Here is a 24193-nt window from a genome sequence, read left to right on the forward strand (position 1 = left end):
TCAAAAAGTTTACGCCAATATGTTTAGTTTTATTTTAAACCCTCTATTCAATTGATATAAGAGTTAATATAGGTGTTGGACATCACCCCCATCCTTGGACCAATTAAAAGACTCACAAGAGGAGAGCAATGAACCACTATTCATTTTGTCAAAAAAAATTATAAATGATCAGTTGTCCCCTCAAACAAATGGGCAATTAACCATATAATTAATCAAGTATAACTTATAAAAAATTATTTTAAACTATTAAACTATACCAAACACAATGCTAGCAGAAGATATAACTGAACATAGAACAATGAATAATATAATTCCAAACATTGACAAAGGATACCATGCAGCTTTTAATGTAGAAGAAAGCATTGAAACACGACGATTAAATCGCAAAAGTTTGATGAACTTCAAAGTTACAAAAAAAACAATGACTGACACAATGTACAAATATGTTAAATCCCAGTAAGATGCAAATTGAAAGTTGATAAATGATTGTGGTTTTTTAGCCGGCATTCTTTGTAATAACACTTTGGCCAAATGATCTTCATTAATCAAATTATCAAAATTAATAACAATTAACTAATTGTTAAAAGTTTATAAAAAATAAAAAAACAACAGTTAAAATAAAGTTTAAACAAAAAATAAAAATACTTTTATAAAAGAAAAATCCTACAGCAACAATGGATAAAAGTATTAAGGCAATTTCTACTAAATTCCAAAACTCAAGAAAGTACCTCCAACCAGATCGATATAAAAAACGACATTCACGAATAGAAAACAACAACATCATTATAATAAACAAAATTTGAGAACCCAACATAGCAAAGCCTGTTCCTTTTGTTGAAGAATACAGCTTAAATGTATGTACAGAAAAATCAGGCAAAACTCCACCAGAAGCAAGAAATTCCAAAACCATTGTGACCATGCTAAAGTAATTTGTAGCAGGATTAAACAAAGCAAACTCGATTATTATAGCTCGCGTTTGTCTATCAATCCACCTAAGTTTTTTTGCTTTATCTAGTGTGTACAGGTTTTTCCACTTTGGAAAAAACTCTATGACATAACCTCCACCATAATACGTATTCAAATCAGCTGCATATGGGTACCCATCTAGATCTTTCCAAGTTTGATATCTCCAAGGCATTGTTGATGGATTGATAGCAGATTTGTATTTTATTGGAAGTGACCAGTTAAAATAAAAATCCTGTGTTTCTTCAACTATAGATTTATATGGAGACAAACAATCAAGCTCCAAATAACCAACAATCGATTCAGCTTTAATGCAGGAATCTATTAGAAAAGTAAAAGTTTAACTTTTGCATGTATTAATTTGTTAACCAACAAAATTAAAAATGATACCTTCAAAACAATTTTTAATATATATTCCTTACTTGGAAGCACACGAACTTGTCGAATTCTTATTCCATTCACAATCTTTGAGTTAAGATCATTTAAAAACAGTTTTCCAGGAAAATTTTTAGTTTCTGAATTCCCATTAAAACCACTCAAATTATACCAAGGATCAGGGTAAACTTGTGGTAAGAAAAGGTTTTCCATCCATGGCCAAAAATCTTTTGATGATTGAATCTAAAATTTGTTACCATTTATAAAAGTATCAAATCTAGTATCTTAAAAAAAGTTTTATTTAAAAAGAAAAAAAAAAAATCTTGCATATATAAGAAAACTATAAAAAACTATAAAACTTGGTTTTTTTAATATCAAAATATTAACAAATCACTCACTTGCTGCAAGACTGCAGACAAACTTAATTTAAGTTAATTTAAATAAAGATATGAAATGAACAAAGTTTTGTTTTGGTCAATATTATTATTAGATGAAAACATTTGAGTTTTTTTTTGTAAATTATTATTAAGCAGCAGAAAACAATAACTATTAAGCAGCAGAAAATAATAATTATAAACCAACAGAAAACAATTGAGTTTTGTTTTAGTCAATAATTATTAGCAGAAAACAATTGAGTTTTGTTTTGATTAGAATTAAAAAAGTCTCTGTAAATCCTGTCACAGTGGAGAAAGTTCAAAATAGGGGATCTTGAGAATGAAAAAAAGATGGCTTAAAAATTATAATATTTATAAATACATTTTATTCAAACCATATTTTTAATGCTTAGAAAAGGCTAATAGCATCTAATAAACACTAGGTAAGGAAAAATTCAAACTATGAATGTGAAGTGGGCAGCTTCACACTTTGTAAATTATCACACAAAGAGAGAATGATGAACTATTTTTTTAAACATTTTATAATATAAATGAGTTTTTATCAAAATACGAGTTATATTAAAAATATTTTGGACTTATAGCAACCTTAATTCAGAAAAAACACAGGACTGTTAAATAGTAGAAATATGACAATAGAAATAGCATTTTCAATTTCAAATTAGTAAAAATGTAGTTTTAACATAAATATATAGTTATATCATAAAGTAGCTAAGCAGTAGTCATAAAGTAGCTGGTTGTAACTAAATTTAATTAGTTGGTGCTCACTTCCAAAAATTTAATATGAATAATTCCAAAAGAACTATAAGTAACAGCTCTGTAGGATATTAGATAAATTAAGTAAACAAAAATACAGTAAAGAAAACCTGGTTAAAAACTGTACCATCAGGATATGATACTCCATGCCTCAATCGTAAATTAAAAAGTTCTTCGACATTGCGAGTTTGATAAAAAGCAAAATCCTCACGTGTCATATAGCCAATGAAAAACACCAAAATTGCATAAAAAAAGTACAAAACAATTTCTTGAATTATTGAGTACATCTTCATGTTCTTAAATCCTATCTCTCGCATCTTTGATATTGTAGTGGAATCAGGTGGTTTAAACTCAATATCAACTCGATCAAAAATTGTTGCTTTATTTTTTGATTTATGGAGCCAATTTTCATCACGAGCTAACATCTTACCTTAAAAGAATATGCATATTTACATCAAAATGGAAAAAATTATACTATATTATTTAGAGAAAATAAGTTCTTCAACATAACAAGTTTGATAAAAAGCAAAATCTTTTCTTGTCATATAGCCAATAAAAAACACCATAAAAGTAGCATAAAAAAGTTTTACAATTTTTAAAAGTTTTAAAATTAAATTTTAACATATATGTTAAAATTTAATTTAGGATTTTAAATATTTCTTAATCCCTAAATAAATCAGAAATTGTAATTATTTCAAATAGATTTTACTTGGCAATAATTTTATGATAACAATGTGTGTATGTATACACACACACACACACACACACACACACACACACACACACACACACACACACACACACACACACACACACACACACACACATATATATATATATATATATATATTAGAATTTATTAATAGTGGGTTAATTAAAGTGGCTTAGGGTTTATAAATAGTAATGCAGCAATTGCTTGGGCAATATTCTGAGTATAGTGAGTATATAGTGTACTGAGTACTGCCTATACTTTGAGTCAAGTTCTTTAATAAATTTAAAAATGAATAAAGTACCTAAAAAAAACCTAAAAACTATGAAACAAAAAAAAACATCGTCATCACATCATTCACTAATGTTTGTGGTCTTCGAAGTAACTTTTCTTCTGTTGAGTTTATCTCTTGCAAAGTTCAACAGACCTACTTGCTCTTTGTGAGACTAACTTGAGTTCAGCTGTCTCATCTTGTGATCTTAGTGTTGATGGTTATCTTCCTTTGAATTGTAAAGACTCTAATAGTCACATGCTTGGCCTGGGAATTTACATTTGTAAGAATTCACCCATTTGTTGTAAAACTAGGTTTGAATCCAAAGACTATTCTTTTATGTGCTTACATTTAGCACCACTTCACTCTATCACCTTTCTCTTTGTTATATATCGCTTTCCTTCATCTCAAGACTGCACTCTTTTTGATGTTATTTCTGATCAAATTAACCAGGCCCTCACTCTTTATCCATCAGTCAATATTGTTGTTTTTGATGACTTTAATGCTCACCACACTAAATGGCTTGGCTCTAGTGTCAGTGACTCTGCAGGCACTAACGCCCACAACTTATGCCTTTCTCAATCTCTAACTCAAATAGTCAACTTTCCAACTTGCATTCCAGACAACCCGAATCATTTAACTTCTCTACTCGACCTATGTCTTGTTTCCGATCCTAGTCAGAGCTCAGTTTCTCCACATTCAACCTAAGGTGCTTCTGATCACAGTTTATAACTATTATCTCATTCTTCTTCATCATCTGAAGCCCCCTATCATTGTACCACTTACAACTACCTTAAAGCTGACTGGGTCTCTTTTCGTGATTTTCTTTGTGATGGCCCTTGGGTAGAAATCTTTCATCTTCTTGTTGACAATTGTAATTCATACATAACTTCTTGGCTGACATGGAATCTTTTATTCCCTCTTGACAATTCTAAATCAAGCAACACTCTTCTCCAAAATTTTTCCAGACATTGTGCTGCTGCAATTTCCAATCTAAACCATCAATTCTATATCTATCAACAAAACAATTCTCCTGAAAACAGACGTCTGTTTATTACTGCTAGAAACCATAGTAAAAAGGTTTTGTCTTACGCCGAAGCCCACTATTCTCAGGTCATGAAACCTCCTTTTTCACCACAAAAATTAGGCTCTCATGACTTCATGAGAATCTTTAACAGTATCAATAATAAGGGCAAGTCTGTAGTTACACCTCTCTTGTATGATTTAGACTTTGCCACCTTACCTAAAGACAAAGCTGAATTGTTTGCTAAGAACTTTTCATCAATATCATCTCTTAATTCCATTAGTTGCGTTCTACCTGATATAGCCGTGAAACAGGTTGATCCGTTCCTTGACATTCGTATCACTTCAGCTTCTGTATCAAAAGTGATTTCCTGCTTAGACTCTTCTACAGTTTGATATTCGGACAGCATAACTGTTAAAGTCTTGCAGAGGTGTTCTCCGAGGTATTGTCTATATTTTCAAACTATTTAATAAGTGCTTATCAGAGTCTAATTTTCCAGCCTGCTGGAAAGTGGCATCTGTTATCTCTATTTTCAAAAATTCTGGAGAGCGGTCTGATCATCTAACTACCATCCCATTAGTTTTCTTCCTATCATAAGCAAGGTTTTTATATCTTTAATTAACAAACAGGGGTTCCTCAAGGTTCAATCCTTGGCCCTATACTCTTTTGAATTTACTTTAACAATCTTCCATATGTTCTCACATCTAAGGTGACATTGTTTGCTGATGATACTACCATTTATTCTTGTCGTGATAAGAAGCCAACACTCTCTGATTGCTTGGATGGGGCATCTGAGCTTGAAAAGGATATCACTTTTGCTACAGCAAGGAGCTCACAGTGACTGGTGATCTTTAATTCAGATAAAACTCAATTTTTTTCAGCCAATCTTTATTGCAATAATTTAGATTCTCCTATATTTATGAACGGTAATGCACTCAATGAGTCATCTACCCTTCATCTTTTTGGACTAACCCTTACTTTCGATCTTTCTTAGAAACCATACATCAAATCCATTGCAAAATTAGCATCCACAACGGTTGCATCTCTTTTTCGAGCTCGACACTTTTTTACTCTGGATTCTATTCTCTATCTCTATAAATCTCAGATCTGTCCTTGTATGGAATACTGTTTCCATATCTGAAGCGAATCTTCTAATGATGACCTTTTTTTTTTAGACAAGGTGTAAAAATGCATTATAAACATAGTTGGACCTGCTCTTGCAGTCAACCTCCAACCATTATAACATCGTCGTAATATTGCTTCTCTTTCTTTTTTCTATGAATACTATAATGGGCACTGCTTAAAAGAGCTAGCGTCTCTTGTGCCATCTACTAAAATTTATTCTTGTGTTAGTTTTCATTCAATCAACTCTCATCCTTTTTTTGTGACTGTTCCTAAGTACTCTAAAAACTTTTATTTCTTTAGTTTTTTTCTCGAACATTAGTTCTTTGGAATTTGCTTCTTTTATCTTGCTTTCCTGATTTATACAATTTGCAACCTTGTAAGTCGACTATCAATCGTTATCTTGCTCTACAATCTTTATCTTTTCTCCTCCAGTAAAAGACTATATGAATATATAAATTGTAAAGTGGGACTTTTTGCAGGTTCACATTTTGCAAAGAGAAAAATAGAAATACTATTAGTAAAACATATATAAAAAAAATTATTATAATCAAACTTATTGCAACAGATAATTAGTACTTTAAATATCCTCCAGATGCTTTTTAGCAAGCTGTTACTTTTAAAAGTTACAAAAAAAAAGAGTTTAATATATATACATATATATATATATATATATATATATATATATATATATATATATATATATATATATATATATATACACACACACATATATATATATATCAAAGTGTTAGCCAGCCTAATGGCACCACGTATAAGGCTGAATTCCCAAAATTCAATGACCTCATATCAATAAAAATTCCCCTAATTTTGAATAACAATAAATGTTTCCAATAATGAAAAAATACTATCAAAGATGTATTCCTGGCTAACACCCTGTGTATATATATATATATATATATATATATATATATATATATATATATATATATATATATATATATATATATATATATATATATATATATATATATATATATATATATATATATATTTATATATATATAAATATATATATATATATATATACATATACATATACATATTATTATATATATACATATACATATATATATATATATATGCATATACATATATATATATATATATATATATATATATATATATATATATATATATATATATATATATATATATATGTATAATGTATAGATACATATATATATACATATATATTTATATATGTATATATATATATATATATATATATATATATATATATATATATATATATATATATATATATATATATATATATATATGTATATATATATATATATATATATCTATATATTTATAGTGCCTAACAATATCATTTTCTTTTTTGAATTCTAAAACTTATCATTACAAAAATTATCATTGTATTTTATTACTATTATTATTATTGTTACTATTATTAATATTATTATTATCATTATTATAATTGCTATTATTATTGTTATGTAATTTATAACTTTTTAGCTTACCAAACCATCCAAAACCTTACGCATTTTGAGAAATACAGAACTTTTATGGCTATTGTACAAATGTGGATGGGTATGCAATAAAACATTCCTGGTGCAAAAAGTATTTTAAACTAAAATGTATTTAAAATTTATTTATGTATATCAAAAAGTATGAAAATTTATTATGAGTTTCAACAGAACAGAATCCGGAGAAAATAAAGTGAATTTCTAGTAAGTAAATGTCTACCTTGTTTTTCTACTTCACATGATTCTTCTTCAATTTTTTTTACTATAAGAGCCACAAAAATTGACAAAAAGAAAATTTTTATTGGTTGAATAAAGAATATGTCTTTCACCTAAAAAAAAATGTTTTTGAAACTTTAAAAAAAAATTTAATAATAATAATTTAGAAAATAACTTATTATGTTACCATAGCAACCACTAAATATTGACTTATATATTAAATTATATAAGGGTATATCTTTTTTATTAATTTTAATAGCAACTTAATAAAAATATGTTTTGATAATTCAACTTTACCATAGATAGATTCCAAAATTTTTTTATTTTATAAATTTATAAAATACCTACGTTAAAACCATACACAACTTTTTAAAATTTTAAATTTTTATTTTTAAAATCTACAGCCTTATGTACCTCATGTGTTCTTTTCAATCATTTCATTTTTGTTCTTTTCATTTTATTTGTGTGAAATGTGTACAATATTTAATATGCATAACACTTATATGAAAACATAGCAACTATATAAAAACATAACATTTATATAAAAACATAGCAACTATATAAAAACAAGGCAATCATATAAAAAATGTGCTTGATAAAATTGTGTGTACACAAATAAAATAGTATTATATGAAAATAATAATAATGATAATAATAATAATAGTAATAATAATAATAAAGCATACAAATCCAATAGATACACTAGATAGCCAATTTAAAGATTTTTTATTTCCAAAAGCCATTCCATTTAACAAAATAATGAAACCACAACCAAAAATGCTGCTAACACAAATAAACCATGCTATGTACAAACACCATGGTGGTAGATACTTTTTTTTCTCTTCTTTTAATAGAGATGGTTTGTCTTTTTCGATTAGAATTGTTGTTGTTTTTTTATTTGAGCCTGCAACAAAGATTTCATTTAAACTAAATTATACCCCAAAAAACTATTTAAACAAAGTTGTTTTTTTCAAATGTTATAAAACCTCAGTACTTACTGCTGTTAACAAACTCCGAAGAAGAATAAATTTCTTCTTGCAATTCATCAACTTCATTCCAATGTTGGACTTCATTTGAATTTTCTTTTATTATATTTTCAAATGGTTTTATTGTTCGAAACAGTTGAACAAGAATAATATTCACAGGTATGGTGATACATGTACTAATTAAAGCTACATAAACCTAAAAATCAAAAAAGCTTGACAAATTTTTAAAAGAATTATTACAGAAAAGAGCAGTTATATTTGAATTGTAAAAAAAATATATACATACATATATATATATATATATATATATATATATATATATATATATATATATATATATATATATATATATATATATATATATATATATATATATATATATATATATATATATATATATATATATATATATATATATATATATATATATATATATATATGCTATATATAAAAGATACTGCTATATATACTATATATATATATATATATATATATATATATATATATATATATATATATATATATATATATATATATATATATATATATATATATATATATATATATATATATATATATAGCAAAAAAAAAAAGAGTTTAAAAACCAATATTACTGAGACACGAATCAATGTCTATTAACTATAAGATAAAAGTAAAAAAATATTTTTTGATTTTGATGAGATCTTGAGGGTCCTCTTTGGAATTTAAATTCTTTACAGGTCCTAATATTTTTGAATTTTTTTTCTTTCTAAACCATATCAACCTTGGACTCAAAAAAAGCAGAAAAAAATGCTTGTTTCATAAATAATAATTTTATTAAAAAAATTTTTAGTGAAAAAAATACTTGCAAAAATATACCTCAAAACCCCTGTTTTGTTGAGGACGGGGGTTTTTAATGAAAAAAACAACTCTACTTTTTTAATTTTAATTTTTTAATAAAAACAAATTTTATTTTCAAAATCAGCATATTATTTTGCTTCTTTTAAGTATCAATTTAATATAGTTTAGAAAAAAAAAATTTAAACAATATTAGGACCCATCAAAAATTTAAAATCCAAAGAGGAACCTCAAGAACTCATCTTAACTAAAAAAAAAAAGAGTAAGGTTCTTTTTTCACCAAAAGATATTGATTTGCTGCTCAGGCAAATCAAATTTCAAAAATTTTCAAAATCGTATATATATATATATATATATATATATATATATATATATATATATATATATATATATATATATATATATATATATATATATATATATATATATATATATATATAAAAGATACTGCTGTACAAAATTCAAAATTTTTAAACCTCTAAAAATAAAAACTTATACTATAATAAAGTTTATACTATAATTACACCACTATGATCACAATTGAAGGTATATTTTTAGACCAATTTTTTTAATAATTTTGTAAAGTAAGACAAAAAAAACAAAAAAAAGGAGTGTGTTCATATGGGGTGGCCAGTACAGTCAAGAAAGTGAATTTGTCTTGGGGAGGTAAATAATATTTTAAAAATCAAAAGAAATAATAATAAAAATAAAAAAAAAATTATAAAAAAAACCCTTTTTTTATAAACTTTATCTAGTAACTTAAACTGTATCTTTTCTTTGCAAATAAAACCTTTTATTTACAAAGAAAAGAGTAACAAATGCAATAAATAAAACAAATAAAAAAAAAAACAATAAATAAAGCAAAAATAAACAAATAAATTTACATAAAATAATAAGATAGTTATATACTTATGTGGATTCAATATGTATACTTATGTGGATTCAATATGATTATGTGGATTCAATATGTAGAGTTTATTAGTACAGATAAAACTTAGAAACCAAATATTCATGTTACAAGTTTCATAGTTAATTATTTCAATATCACCATTCTCTTTAATATATACTACTGAACATTTGCAGCAAAACCACTGCAATATATTATAAAACATGTATTAACAAAAAAAAACTGTTATAATTAAAGCCATCTAAATATATCAGTTATAATTAAAGCCATCTAAATGCGTAATAATCAAAGCTGTCAAAAGTTATAGTTTTAGAATTGTTAAAACAACATAAATAACTGTAGCTAACACTAGCACAATTAAAACAGCTATTGAAGGATATTGACACAAAGATAAAAAGACTCTGCAATATCTAAAAGGTTCTGCAACATCAAAGTAACTAAATTTTTTTTCGAAATGAACAAAAAAGGAAAAAACAAGAAAGTTATGAAAGTAATGAAAGTGTAGAATTAAATTTACTCATTTTTTAGCATTCCTGACTTCCGATTCAACTCAAATAAAATAATTCTTTTACTTTTATAATACTAAACATGTTACGCTGTAAAAAAAAAAATACCCGTTTTATTTTTCAAAAACATAATGCTATACATTAAAGTAATTCCTGTTATATTCAACAAAAAAATTTGCATGAAAACGTAACAGTATTTGACATGTTGTTTTCATACGAATTATACATTGAACATAATGGTAACTACCCGTTATAAAACACAAAATCTTGCATTATGTTTGAAAACCTAATTTAATGAGTAATTACTCATTATGTTTATTAACTAATATCTTTTAAATTAAATTATATTAACATTTTAAATTAACATATATATATATATATATATATATATATATATACATTAGGGTTGGCCAAAATTAAAAAAATTAAAAAATTACACCTGGTTGCATGAAATGTTGTTGCTTAACATAATAAAAGCATTTTTTTTAAAAAGTGTACTAGAATGACTTTGAATACTGCAGAATTTAATATAAAGATTTGCATTTTTTTTTGTTTTTTTTTACTTAGAGCAGGCCAAAAAACAAAAATTTTGAAAACTGCATGTCAAAAAATATGGTACTTTACACATAAGAATACAAACAATAAAAAAAAATTAAAAAAAAAACATTGAGTACAGCCGAATTTGATTTGATTATTTTAATTTTTAGCCAAAAACATGCCAAAATTAGGATTTTGTTGAAAAGCCTAAAAAGATTAAGACTTTTATATCATTAAGAAATATTTTTGATGAACAATAATTTTTTTCAGTAAAATAACTGTCTTGTTACTCATAAAAGAGGGTTATAAATTATTTGTATTGTGCTAAATCAGCAAATAATTTTTGATCACTTTAAAAAATTTTTTTTGTGTAGCCTTGCCCTAAAGATAAGAAATTTTATTTGAATTTGTTCTATATATTTATTTTTATGTATTTATTTCCAATTAAAGTAAATGCAATTTTCATTTGCATTTTTTTAAGAAAGATTTTTCCAGTTTTCTAAAATGACCCAAAGAATAATTTAAAAATATGATGACGGCTTGATAGCCAGAGAGGAGTTTTTATTAGATTTTAAATCTCAGAATCTCAAGTGAAAATGAATTTTTAAAAATCATCTATCCTACCTATTTATCTAATTTCAACTTTCAAGAGCTGCAAACTAGACTGTTCTGAATCAGTTGGAAAATTAATATAAAAAGTATTATCCATTGATTATTTGAACAAATAAATTTCCTTTTTAAAATTATTTTTTTATTCATTCATACTTCCACTGCTGCATAAAAGATGCATTTGTTAAAATGGTTTAAATTTATATTATTAATGTATATGACTAATATAAACCACTACCACTGTGGTAGTGGTAATAATGATAGAAGGCTCGCTTGTAAGCAAAAAGTTCCAAGTTCTAAAACTGATTTCTTCTGTAAAACGATTTTTAAAACAAATGGAAAAATTAAATAATTATTGGAGCAATAAGTTTTTAATCACATCATAGGTGGGGTCCATGAAAAGCAATGCAAAATTGTACTTTGGTTTGTAACAATTTTTAACTTTAGCATGAACACAAAAAACAACTTTTTTAAAAAATGATAAAAAGTATTTTTGTAATGATAATGGAGCAGATAGGTAAAAATTATTTAAATTATAAGTTATTAATTTTCCGTTAGGGGAAAGTTGCGTATGTTGAGCTTGTTAACAGTCTATTGTTGTTTTGAAGCCAAAATATTATAATACTTATATTTACTTTTGCAGAATTTAATCTTTTATCTTGAAGAATATAACTGAATAGTTCATTTAAAAAAAAAAATTATACCAAAAATTTCGTTATTTAACACACCCAATTGTCTCATCATATCTTTATGATCTTAGTAATTTTATCCATAAAAACTTTGTGTTTTACGATTTACTTTTTAAGTAGTGCTTGAAAAGGGAAAAAAATACAATGGGTTGGTTTTCAGTATTTTCAAAATACCATCTTATCATTGCTGTATATATTTATACTTTAGAAGGTCACCCCATCCTTTCTTACTTGGAGTACTGGTTTAAAGTATTTAGTAAAGGCTATTGTTTGATAAAAAAACAGCGGAAAAACAATTTTAAAATACAATACAGTATAAAACAAAATACAGTAAACACCACACAGTAAATTTGTACTCCAGTTCTCTAGTGTAAACAGGATACAAAAATGTGTTTTAAAATAATGTTTGCGTGAGAATTAATCCTTAAAAAGTGTAAAAAAAGAAAATTACCCCCTCCACCCCACTCCCAATCTAATAACCATTCCCCCAATATGCGCTAGCTCAAATTTTCACCTAACCCTAGAATTACAACAACCCAATCAATGAACTTTTATCATTGAATCTACTCTCCCTAGCTATTCAACTCTTCCCTACAATTAGATAGGTGAGAGTAGATTATGTTAAAAACAATTTGCTAAAAATTTAGCATATTATTTAGTCTTACTCAGCATTTTAAACATGTTTTTTGAAAAAATACACTGCATTGGAAAGTCATAACAAAACAAATTTCTATATGTATGGTAAAGTTTTGAATGCATTGTTCTTATTATTATCTTAATAAAATCTTTTAAGTAGATCTCTTGTTGTAAAATATTTGTTTTAATATAAGCTGGTGGTATTTATGTAAAACATAAATTATATTAAAAGTATTATATGCTTATAAAAAAAAAACAACGTGTAATCCCAGGAAAAAAAGTTCTATAGAACTTCTATAAACTTTTGGAACATATGGCCTATATAAATTATAAAGAAATGCTATAAAATTTCTATAGAATGTCTATTAATTTCTATAGAAATTGCTAAATTTCTATAGAAATTAATAGACATTCTATAGAAACTTTTTTTTCTACTTTTTATTTTATAGAAAAAAACTTTTTTTTCTATAAAATAAAATGTAGAAAAAAAAGTTCGATTGGAATTTCTATAGAATTTATCAAAGATTCTTTAGAAATTCTATAGAATTCTATAGAATTTCTATAGACCAAATTCTATGTTCCAAAAGTTTATATAAATTTATTTAAAAGTTTATAGAAATTCTATAAAACTTTTTTTCCTGGGATGCAACATGCATCTCATGCGTTTTTATGTTTAAATGAAGAACAATAGAAATAAGCAACTATTTGTAAGTATTTAACCAAACAAATTAAAAAACGGAATAGATGTTATAGAAGTTTTGTCTTTTAGTTGCATTCAATTATTTCAGACTAAAAATGAAATTTAGCAAAACTTAGAGATAAGCTACATAAACACTTTCATAACAAAAAATGATTTTTATAGTAAAAGCAACAATATTTTATGCAGTTATTAGTAAAATTGATTCATTAAAAAAATTTATGTGTTACTTTGGCCTGCCCTAATATACATACAGTGTTGTCATATTGTTATTCATCTTTATCAATTTTATGTGTGTATTATACGGTAAGCTTTTTTATCAAGCCTCTATTCCGACAGTCTCCTTTAAGTCCACAAACATGAAAAAAATTATTCTTTCAGTTCAAGACAACCTGCCTAAACTCAAACCCTCAGTCAATGTATGCACACTCATTCTATATAAATCAGTCGACGTATGTACACTTTAATGCGCCTATCCCTATATATCCCAATTTGCCTATCCCCTAAAAGTCCTGGTTTTAGGACGTTAAGGATGCTCAACGTCGGAATAGGGGTTTGAAAAGAGAGACTACCATATTATACGCACATAAAACTAATAAAGATGAATAATAATATAACAACATTATTAAATAATAATAAATGGAAACCATTGTATTAGCAACAATCCATATTAAAAGTATGAGTCTCAGTAACCAAAAATAAACATATACTAATAAACAGTATTAATAATAAAAGTTGTTTGAATGCTCTTATTGCTTATAGAAAATATCTTAAACGTGTAACACAATTTGCAAAATAATCCTGTTTTTTTACAAATTTTTAATGATGTCATAATAATGCCTTATTAAATTAAATTAAAGGGTAACATAACAGTAAAACATAATGGCTTTCACAGACAAAAGAATATGTAAATAGTTTTATGGAACATAACGCATTTAGCCCAGGAGCCAGTCACAGTTTTTTTTAGCCCATTTTTATCAGAAAATTTGACACTTTTAACGTAACAATGTTGCATTCTCTAAGAAAAAGTTTGTCAGCTTGTCCATATTGGAGGCGTTTGGTGCCCAGGACATCGCAAACTTGGCCCAAAAGAATCATTAATTTACCCCAAAAGTATCAAAGCCACAAATTTTAAAAACTAAAATAGAATTTCGGGTGATACGAAAAATGAAAAATCTAACATCAAAAGTTGGGGCAAAGCCTGGGTTAGGTCCCCTTAAAACTGTGAGTTGGGCCATTAATTTACCCCAAAATTATCAGTGACCAAATTTTCACAAAAGATTCTTATGTTATAGTGGTACTCAATGAGCCCAAATCTAACATGTATTTCTGGGGCAAAATAGAGGTCAGACCACATCAAAGACCAACTTCAAACCCTATTCCCAAAGCACTGAGGTAAATGTTTCAGATTATGTACTTCCATTATGATCTCAGTATGATATTATATTATTATATAATATTATTATCATATTATTGTACAAAAACTGTGTTATAAAGTAAGTGGCTTTTGCATTTTACAATTGCTTATATTCAAATTTATTATGATATTCAAAACTGCTCCGTTTGTACTCAAATATATTTAATACATTTTTTAATACTCAAATATTTTACATGAAGAATTAAGAGAGAAGGAAGCGTTTACTGTGTTTGACTATTAAATGATTTGATGTGTAATAAACATTATATGGAGCAATAAAAGTGTGGCTTAATTTTATTCTTATTGCTATTTATCACTAGGTACAATCTTAATTAAAGTTAATAAAAGATCTAAAATTAAATGGAAGGTAAGCTAAATTTATTTAAAACAATTATTTTGTTGTAAAGCGCAGTTCTGATCATTATAGCTTTTAGTGAAAGAGTATATATTAAGATCTAATTTGTGCTAGAACTATGCTTTTATCGCAAGTTTTTGTTACATATAGTAACAAAATTTTCTTATATAAGTTATATCCCCTTTAGAATGCATTTCTATTAACTATAACATTATTTAATAATTATGCAAAGGATTCTAAAAGCTTTTTTATTTGGATTTTTTGTTGTTATTGTTCTTACTTTTTTTTCCCAAGTAGTATAACTATATAATACTGTAAAGAGTAAAATCTCTTCTACTTAGAAGACAATATTTTGTTAGAGCCTTGCTGTCTTGCATGTCGGAAAGGGGCAAACTGAAGGAAGTATTACACTGTTTAAATCTAAACTTACTTCAAAAATGCCACCTTATATTAAAACTTTGAAAGAAGCATAATCTAAAATATAAAGATTTTCTATCACTTGAAACAACAGGCTTGTTGCTCTTTCAAAATCATAAAGATATAAACTTCAATCTAAAGAAAATCAAATCAATATAAAACCAAGCAACAATACTTGCACCACACGTTTGGGTATTATTTCACTAGAGTCATCTTCAACTCTTGTGTTCCCAGAGCTTTCCTTATTTTGCTGGCGGGGAAACCAAAAACATAAAAGTGTTAAGCAAAAACTCGTATTTGCAAAAATGGGCGATATCTAAATAAAATAAAATAAAAACATATGCACGTTGGATTAATGACAAACAAATGATAACAAGGTTACAAAACACAAATTTTGTAGCAAAGGAAGTTGTGTACCATGCTGTTTGCCAAAAAAAACTATCAAAATATAGCTGAACATATACCAACTGCAATAAAAGAAAAAAAGGAACAAGATATGATAAAAAGATTTAACAAGAGAAGTTCCTTTAATTCATTTTAATTCATTTTTCAGTCTATTTAAACAGTCTTTTAGAACAGTTTATGCGGAAAGTATTAAGCTGTAATTAATTGTTGTAAAAAAACACTTGTGGAATATTTTTTTTATTGGATAAAAAAACAGATAGAAAAAAAAACTTTTTTCTATTTTTTTTTTTTTTTTTTTTTTAAATAAAAGATATTTTAATCTATTTTATTAAACTTAAATTAAACTTATTATTAAATATAATTAAATATAAATTTATTTTATTAAATTCAATTAAAGTTCTTTTAAAAATTTTAAAATGCTTTGCATTATTTATTTATTTAGTTATTCATGACTTAATCATTTGCTTTATCATTACTTTAGTTTTACAGTACTTTAGTTTTACAATTTTTTTTACTGCCAAAAATTTAAACTATGTTCAAGTAGAAAAAAAAAATTTATCAAATTTCAATCTTTTTCATTAGTTTTTTGAATTGATCAGACCAAACATCAATTAAAAATGATTAACTAGTTTATGAGTAGTATGTAAAGGTTTTGTTTTAGCCAAATTGTTAAAAAAAAAGATTAATTTTATTCATTTTTTGACCGTTAAAATGAATAACTTAATAAATTTTAACAACTTTTTTTTTTTCTTCTCAAAAGTAAGTTCTGGCTCTACAACTTAAAAAATACTGGTTTAATTAATGCAATTTTGTAGTTAATAAAGACATCAATACAAATAAGCTCTTTTAACTTCGAGTTATGTTATGTTTGGGTTTTCCCTTTTTGCCATTAAATTTTGTATAAAAGAATTTCATTATTTTTCTTATAAAACAACCCAAACTTTTATAACCGAATAAAAATAACATGATCAATAAGTAAACACTTTAAAAGCCCAATTTATATTTATTTTAAAAACAAAACTAATACTAGTGCTATAAATATAAGATATGTAAATTTCATAAATTTACTGATATTTGCTAAAAACAAGCTCTGCTAATAACATCTTAAAACCGAAAATACTGTAATTTTTTTTTTTGGATTTAGTAAGAAATAGTGAAAATACATTAGGTTTTACAGTGAATGAAAACGAAACATTTTAATTGAAATAAAAAAAAACAAAGCAGAAAAGCGATAATCTTTGTTTAATCACAATTTTTATTTTGTCAAAACCCAGTTGAACTAGGGTAAAGTGAACATATTCCAGCCGCATCCTTAAAAAATTGTTTCTACAGACATATTAACAAAAAGGTCTATATGAAAATTATACATTTTTAGAAAGATTAACCTTTCAGTATTTAGGATATAATTACAGCAGTTATTATAAATGAAAATTTTTTGAAAAAACAATGATAACAAAAAGTATATAAATTAGACCAAAATACAGCTACTATGACCGAATTTCAGCCAGGCGTATGCGGAATGAACCTAAATACAGCCAATATAAAAAATAAGCTTTTTACTAATACTTTTATGGGTTGGCATTTAAAATATTTAAAAATTAATTGTATTACTAAATATTGAATCAATAATTTTTTTATCCTACAAATTTAGCCGGCTAACAGATAAGCAATAAGTAAAACAGTTTTAGCAAAATTGGACTTACTTAAAGTTTATTTAATTTAAATTTAAAATGAACATGTTCTTAAATATCTGTTAGAATATAATTGCTTAACTTAATACTAAGCATCCATCAATAATTAAACTTGCCTAAACATAATAAAGATGCTTAAACCTTAAAAAAAAAAAATGTTTTCAGGAGCTGCACCAATTTGTCCATGTGCAAGAAAAAAAAACGCATACATATTGGTAACAAATAAAAGTAAATTTTTGCAATGCAAATAAAAACCAAACACAAAACTAGGTTTAATATTTTAAATAAGAACCTATTATGTGTAAATCAGGATGAATAATGTCAATATAATAATTAATGTCAATGTAATAATTAATGTCAATGTAATAATTAATGTCAATGTAATAATCTATACTACTGTTTTAAAAGATTTGCATAGAATAAAATATTCGCATTAAAAAATAAAAAGAATTCAGTGAGCTCTATAAAAGACTGTTTTAAACACTAAGGACATAAATTCATAACAACATAATCAAATTACACAGTTTTTTTATACTTTTATTGGTTCGCTTTTATAGCAACGGTTTTTTTCTAAGATTATATTTGACAATACCTTTGCTTCCCTTATTTTTAAGTTTTGTAGTCTTTTCAACTTACGCATTTCTTATTCTGTTTCATTTTGAGCTTTATTTTGCATCTGCTTTAATTGTGACTCATATGCTTCCTTAGAAGTAAGCACAAAAAACTTGAATCTGAATATGGCAAAATATCATCTCCAACTCCTGGATAAGAAAAATGTTTAAAAGGGAAATTTGGGGCAAAACATCTAGTTTTTACAAAATCAGAAGCTAAAGGAGTTGAAACTGTAAAATCAATTTCATGCTGATCAATAGGCTGTTTAATTTCAGAGTCAGACATAATCCTTAAGCTGTCTTGAAACTTACTAGTAAATGCAGTTTTATTACTTTCAGCTTTTAGTTCTATAGTTTTCATACTTAGCTCCATTAAACCATCATGTTTATGTTCTGGAATTTCTACTACGGTTATTGTTTCAGCTAAATAGTCATGATCATTTGCTATAGAAAATCTTGGGTTGGTAATTAGATGTTGTTCCAACTCAATACCTGGTACTTTTGTGCTGTCTGTTGTTTGATTAATCTGCTTAATTGTTGTTGTATTATCAATTGTTTTAATTTGATCAAAGAGATTAGTCACAAACCTGTCTTCAGAATACACATAGTTGGGCAAGTAAGCATCAGCCGGAATAATCAAAGGATTATATGGGAAGAATCCATATGATTTAAAGCCAGATTCAATATTAGCTTTTGTCATACTTTTATTCCAGGCTTTGGTTAAAAGTCCTGTAAAATTGGCCTTGTTTACTATAACCCCAGGGTGATTAGACATCATATCCTGGGCTGCTTTATTATATGAAACTTTGAATGGCTTAAATACAGTTCAAGGTTGTTTGCACAAGGTTGAAGCCAATTGCTTGTTTGAGCAGGTAATTCAATAATTTCAATTCGGTTTTGTATGGCCATATCTATTAACTCTACGAAATTGTGGGAATCGTGGCCATCCAAAATTAAAACTTTTGGACATTGAGGTCAAATGTTTTTTAATAATGTAAGCTCATAGTTTTGCAATCCCTTGTTTAGTTCATCCAGATTCACTTGGACTCCAGTTGGTTCCTTCTGGGGCATCTAGAACTTGAAAACTTTGAAGGGATTTTACTGTCTTCCCTTTTGGAATCACATGAAGTGGTAAGGCTCTTCCTGCTGCATTCACACAAACAAATAAAGTAATTATTTCTCGATTTCCACTTGTTCTCGTATGTAAATATTTAGTGTCTTTTGCAGTAACAATTTTGTGCACCTTAAAGTCAAGCTGCAGCCCTGTCTTATCCATATTCCATATTACTTCAGACTGACAGTCTTTAATGACTTCTTTAAGAGCAATAAAACAATTTGCCACCTTTATCGGATTCCTGCATTGATGACAAACTGATGCTGTTGATTATGTATGTCAAAGAGTTACTTTTTTGTTATGTAAATTTAAAGTAACCACCATCATTTATTAGATGGTTTGCCATTCTTAAAAGAATATCCATACTTTTTTGGCAAGCTTGCCAGCATATACCATGAATTGTTCTTTTCCAAAACCAATCCCTATCCTAGCTGTTGTCTGAAAAATCAAGAAACTTTTTTCAAGATCAAGTGGCAATAAACTTTTTCTTCCTGCTTTTGCATCAATCCCAGCTTTTCCATTTATCCTGCTCTGCAAAGTTGCTTGGGGTACTTTAAGAAATTTAGCAGTAACTCTAACAGACATTTTAGGTGAACTAATAACACTGTTTATTGCTTCAAGTAACACTTCCTCTTTATATTTCACATATTTACCTCGAGTTGGATGACATTGTTTCTTATTATGAATTTTTTTATTATCATCAGCCATTCTAAAATGAAAAGTTTATATTATAAATTATTAAAATTTTCAATTAAAGATTATTTTTTAATACAATTTCATTTATAAGCAATAATCATACATGAAACATGAAACAATATGATATCTTTCAATTGCTTAGACTTTTGTTAATTTAAAAGTCATCATCTTCATATCTTAAAAATATCATATAAATGTTTAACTAAATAAATGCATAAACTTAAGATTGATAACTTTTAGGACATACATGTAACATAAAGTACTCATATTAAAAGAATAAAATCTAATAATATAAAGATCTTACAAGTATGAGTTACTTTTAGACACTCGTTAACCTAATTTTGGCCTTGTCCGGAATAAGGTTTATACCTGGCTGGACTTTGGTCTTTCTAACAGGTGCATTTGATTCAGAAATACAATCTATTGAAATGACTCAACACAATTATAAAGCTAAAATTGCCTTTTTTAAGAAATATATTTATAGTTTAAAATAATAAACATTTCGTTAAGTAATAAATATTTAATGTTTATAAGCTTCAAACAGGATGCTTACATGATATTTTAAATCTGAAGTAGTACATTTTGAGATAATTATTTGTTACGATGTTTTTTCTGTTATAAACACTCGCCAACTAAAATAACGTTTTTTTTTTATTGGCTATTACCCTAAAATGTCTTAGGTAGCGTGAACGTTTTTTATAAAAGGGAAAACCCAATCTAATTGTATAGTTGTGTAAACAGTTTAAAAACTGTAGTAAATGCATTTATATCCCTTTAAGAAATTCAACCATAAACAAGTGTTCCCTCATTAAAAAAAAAATTATCATAAAACAAAAGTTTGAAACAAAAAAAAAACTTATAATAAGTATAAGATTTTAAAATGTATTTTTTTTTTTTAAATTTAAATTACATTTATAATATCTTTTTAACAATATCATTTAATTTAAAGATATTTCATAAGGATTAAAACTTACAACAATTTTTAATGTGGTTTTATATTTAATTAGAATAAGGTACTTTAAACTTTTAACAATGTAAATATCTTTATTGAGTAAAGTTACATTTATTAGCATTACACTTTTTTGTTACATAAACAAATCTCATAACAAGGCCTGATAACAGGTCCCAAATGCTGTAGCTAGAAATAGATTGAAAGCAATCCCACTGTGCTGAGTAAATCTTGCATAAACTTGAAGAAAAACTTATGTATTACGGTTCAAAAGTATCAATTCAAAAGGGAAAGACAAAATATGGGAACTTTATCTTTATTAGCTCAATTGGAATCAAAAAGACACTTAGGAAAGAACACTCTATGAAAGCAAGCGCATAAATATTAAAATCAGAGATGCTGCTTTTGCCATTAGACATTCTACACTAGAAGCAAAAAAAACACCATTGCCTAAACATCTAACTATAGCCAATACCACGAAAGGAGAAGTAGAAATTCATGATCTCTTATTACAATTTTTTGAAAACCTCATTAGGGGTATAGATTTAAGAAACAGAAATTCGGCTGGAAAGATGCGGCAAATAAAATCTATTTGCTAAAGTGTTTTATTTGTTGCCACACCGAGCAAGAAAAAATTGTCTAAAGTTTTATTAGTAGGTTTTGCTGTAAAAAGTATGCCGGTAGTAGAAAAGTCATTGAATTATTAAACAGATTAGGGCACAGCATAAGTTATCTTACTGTTGAAGAACTTGAAACTGGATTAACATTTAAAGCAAGCAAAAATGATTCATTAACGCAAAGTGCCATATAAAAATTACTGTACAAGTGTTGCGTTTAATAATTTTGACAGGTTTGTCGAAACTTATAGAGGAAAAGACATTCTGCATGATACAGTAGGTATTTCGTATTAACTTATTGAAGAAAATGAAAATAAATAAAAATCCATCTATTACAAAGGAATTAACAGAAACTGCACTGCAAACAAAGTTTACGAAGAAAAGAAGAAGAGCATTTGAAGCACTGGGTTAGAAATTAAACCGTACCAAAAGAAACCAAAAATGTGAATTTCAGCAATGATTCCAATAACAGCTGAAACAAGATTTAAAGTCCCAGCATCGTATACTTTCCCAAAAAAATTAGACGCCTCATGGATGATAGATTGTTATTTATCATCAGAATCCACACTAACGTGGGTAAGTTGGACTTCAAATATGTTCCCCAAAAAGGTTGGCATGCAAAAAGTTTGGTATCTTCCTCAAATAAATCAATCACCAACTTTAGTAGCTGAAACTCTAACTTAAGCTCAGCGTGTTGCAAAGGAATGCAAGAAAAATTTAATCTCTGTTAGCTATGACTTAGCAATTGCGAAAATCAAAATGCAGCATCAAGATGAAGAATCTCCATGCTTTGACAATGTCTTATTGCCTTAGGTGCATTTCATATCAAAATGGCTGCATTTTCTGCATTTGGAAAATATATTGTTGAATCTGGTTAAGTCATTTCTTTCAGGAAAAGGTTACAAGCAAAGTAAGTGCATGCATCAGCTTCTTGCATTAGCAATGGAGGTTTTACATTTTAAATCATACTTTCAAACTTTAGATGACAAAGATGTAGTTCAAGTTGAGCTTAACTTACTACATCGAAAAGAAAAAGAAGAAAACATGAAATATCTAATGAAATAGATGAGCTTGCCAAAGAAAAAAAAACTTCTGCACTAAAAAATTTGATATCACTAAAACAAAGATGGGCACAAAGTCATTTAATTTGCACAAGCATCATTTCGCATTTATTTGAAATAAATGAAAGAAACTTCTCATATCAAATCGCTGGTTCATCTCAAAAAAGACCCTACAACTGGCTTTCTGCACTTTGAAATGATTATTTCAAAGAATCTATGATAAACATTTTAACCACAAGACGATTCGCTTACCTCAATACTATGTACTAGGAAATTGTTTGTCAATAATAAAGATCAATGTTTTTCCTTAACATATCATGGCGGAAAAATGATAAAAGCTGAAGAACTGCATTTGAATTCTACCCACAAAAAGGCCGATTCTAGAATGATCTTTTACCTAAAATTGATTACTGGACCATTTAATATTGTTCTTCAGATGTCTGATACAGATGTATTAATAATTGCTTTAGGATGTTACGCTAATATCAACCAGGATGTAATGGTGTGACTAGAAGTTAGTTTGTACACAAATAATACTTTAAGATAAGATTTTTATCAGTTATAAAAAATTAGGAAAAAAATTATGCAAATCTCTTCCAGCAAGCTACGCATTCTCAGGATGTGACTATACAGCTTGCTTCAATCATAGAGGTAAGGTTCAACCAATAAAAGTTCTTTAGAAAGATATCATGTCGCAGGAAATATTTGAAAGAATGGGTACTAATGAGTATGTTCCTGAGACAGGTGTCCAGGTAATCAAGAAATATGTCTGTAGCATTTATAAAAAAAAGTTCATTACTTCTGTTGATGAAGTACATAAAGAGCTATTTTTAAAGAAATATAACCGAAAGGTATTGACTCCGGAATTTTATGTATCAAGAAAATGGATTGGAGTTACCTAGTAACTTGTTCTTGTGTATTACATGAAAAAATCAAGAGAACTAATTATGTACCAGGAATATGGATGAGTTCTATAAAAGCCTCTCCTTCTCTTCACTTACCAGAAAATTCAGGATGGATTCTTAAAGACGGAAAATACCATATAAAATAGTTTAAAGGTGAAATGCTTCCTAATTATATAATTATATAATAATTGGGTTGATGTTGATGACAA

General features: G+C 26.7%; 1 protein-coding gene across 8 annotated transcripts in view; it reads right to left on the reverse strand.

Annotated features, from left to right (window-relative positions):
• LOC100205608 (polycystin-1-like protein 2) overlaps positions 1-24193 on the reverse strand; it is a 125778-nt gene that overhangs the window by 11130 nt on the left and 90455 nt on the right. For 4 of the 8 annotated variants that reach the window (XR_010640297.1, XM_065804155.1, XM_065804156.1 and 1 more), the window contains exons 24-30: positions 8341-8524; positions 8029-8246; positions 7347-7455; positions 2597-2916; positions 1386-1581; positions 646-1284; positions 258-536 (exon numbers count right to left, since the gene is read on the reverse strand). Coding sequence is in view for 5 of the 8 variants with exons in the window: in XM_065804155.1 (XP_065660227.1) it covers positions 258-536; positions 646-1284; positions 1386-1581; positions 2597-2916; positions 7347-7455; positions 8029-8246; positions 8341-8524 (1945 nt within the window). In the remaining 3 variants the exon portion in view is untranslated. The remainder of the gene's footprint in view (positions 1-257; positions 537-645; positions 1285-1385; positions 1582-2596; positions 2917-7346; positions 7456-8028; positions 8247-8340; positions 8525-24193) is intronic. The other 4 variants (XM_065804157.1, XM_065804159.1, XR_010640299.1 and 1 more) reach the window with 3 other exon arrangements.

This window comes from Hydra vulgaris, chromosome 08 (genome assembly GCF_038396675.1).
Source record: "Hydra vulgaris chromosome 08, alternate assembly HydraT2T_AEP".
In the NCBI taxonomy this organism is placed as follows: domain Eukaryota; kingdom Metazoa; phylum Cnidaria; class Hydrozoa; order Anthoathecata; family Hydridae; genus Hydra; species Hydra vulgaris.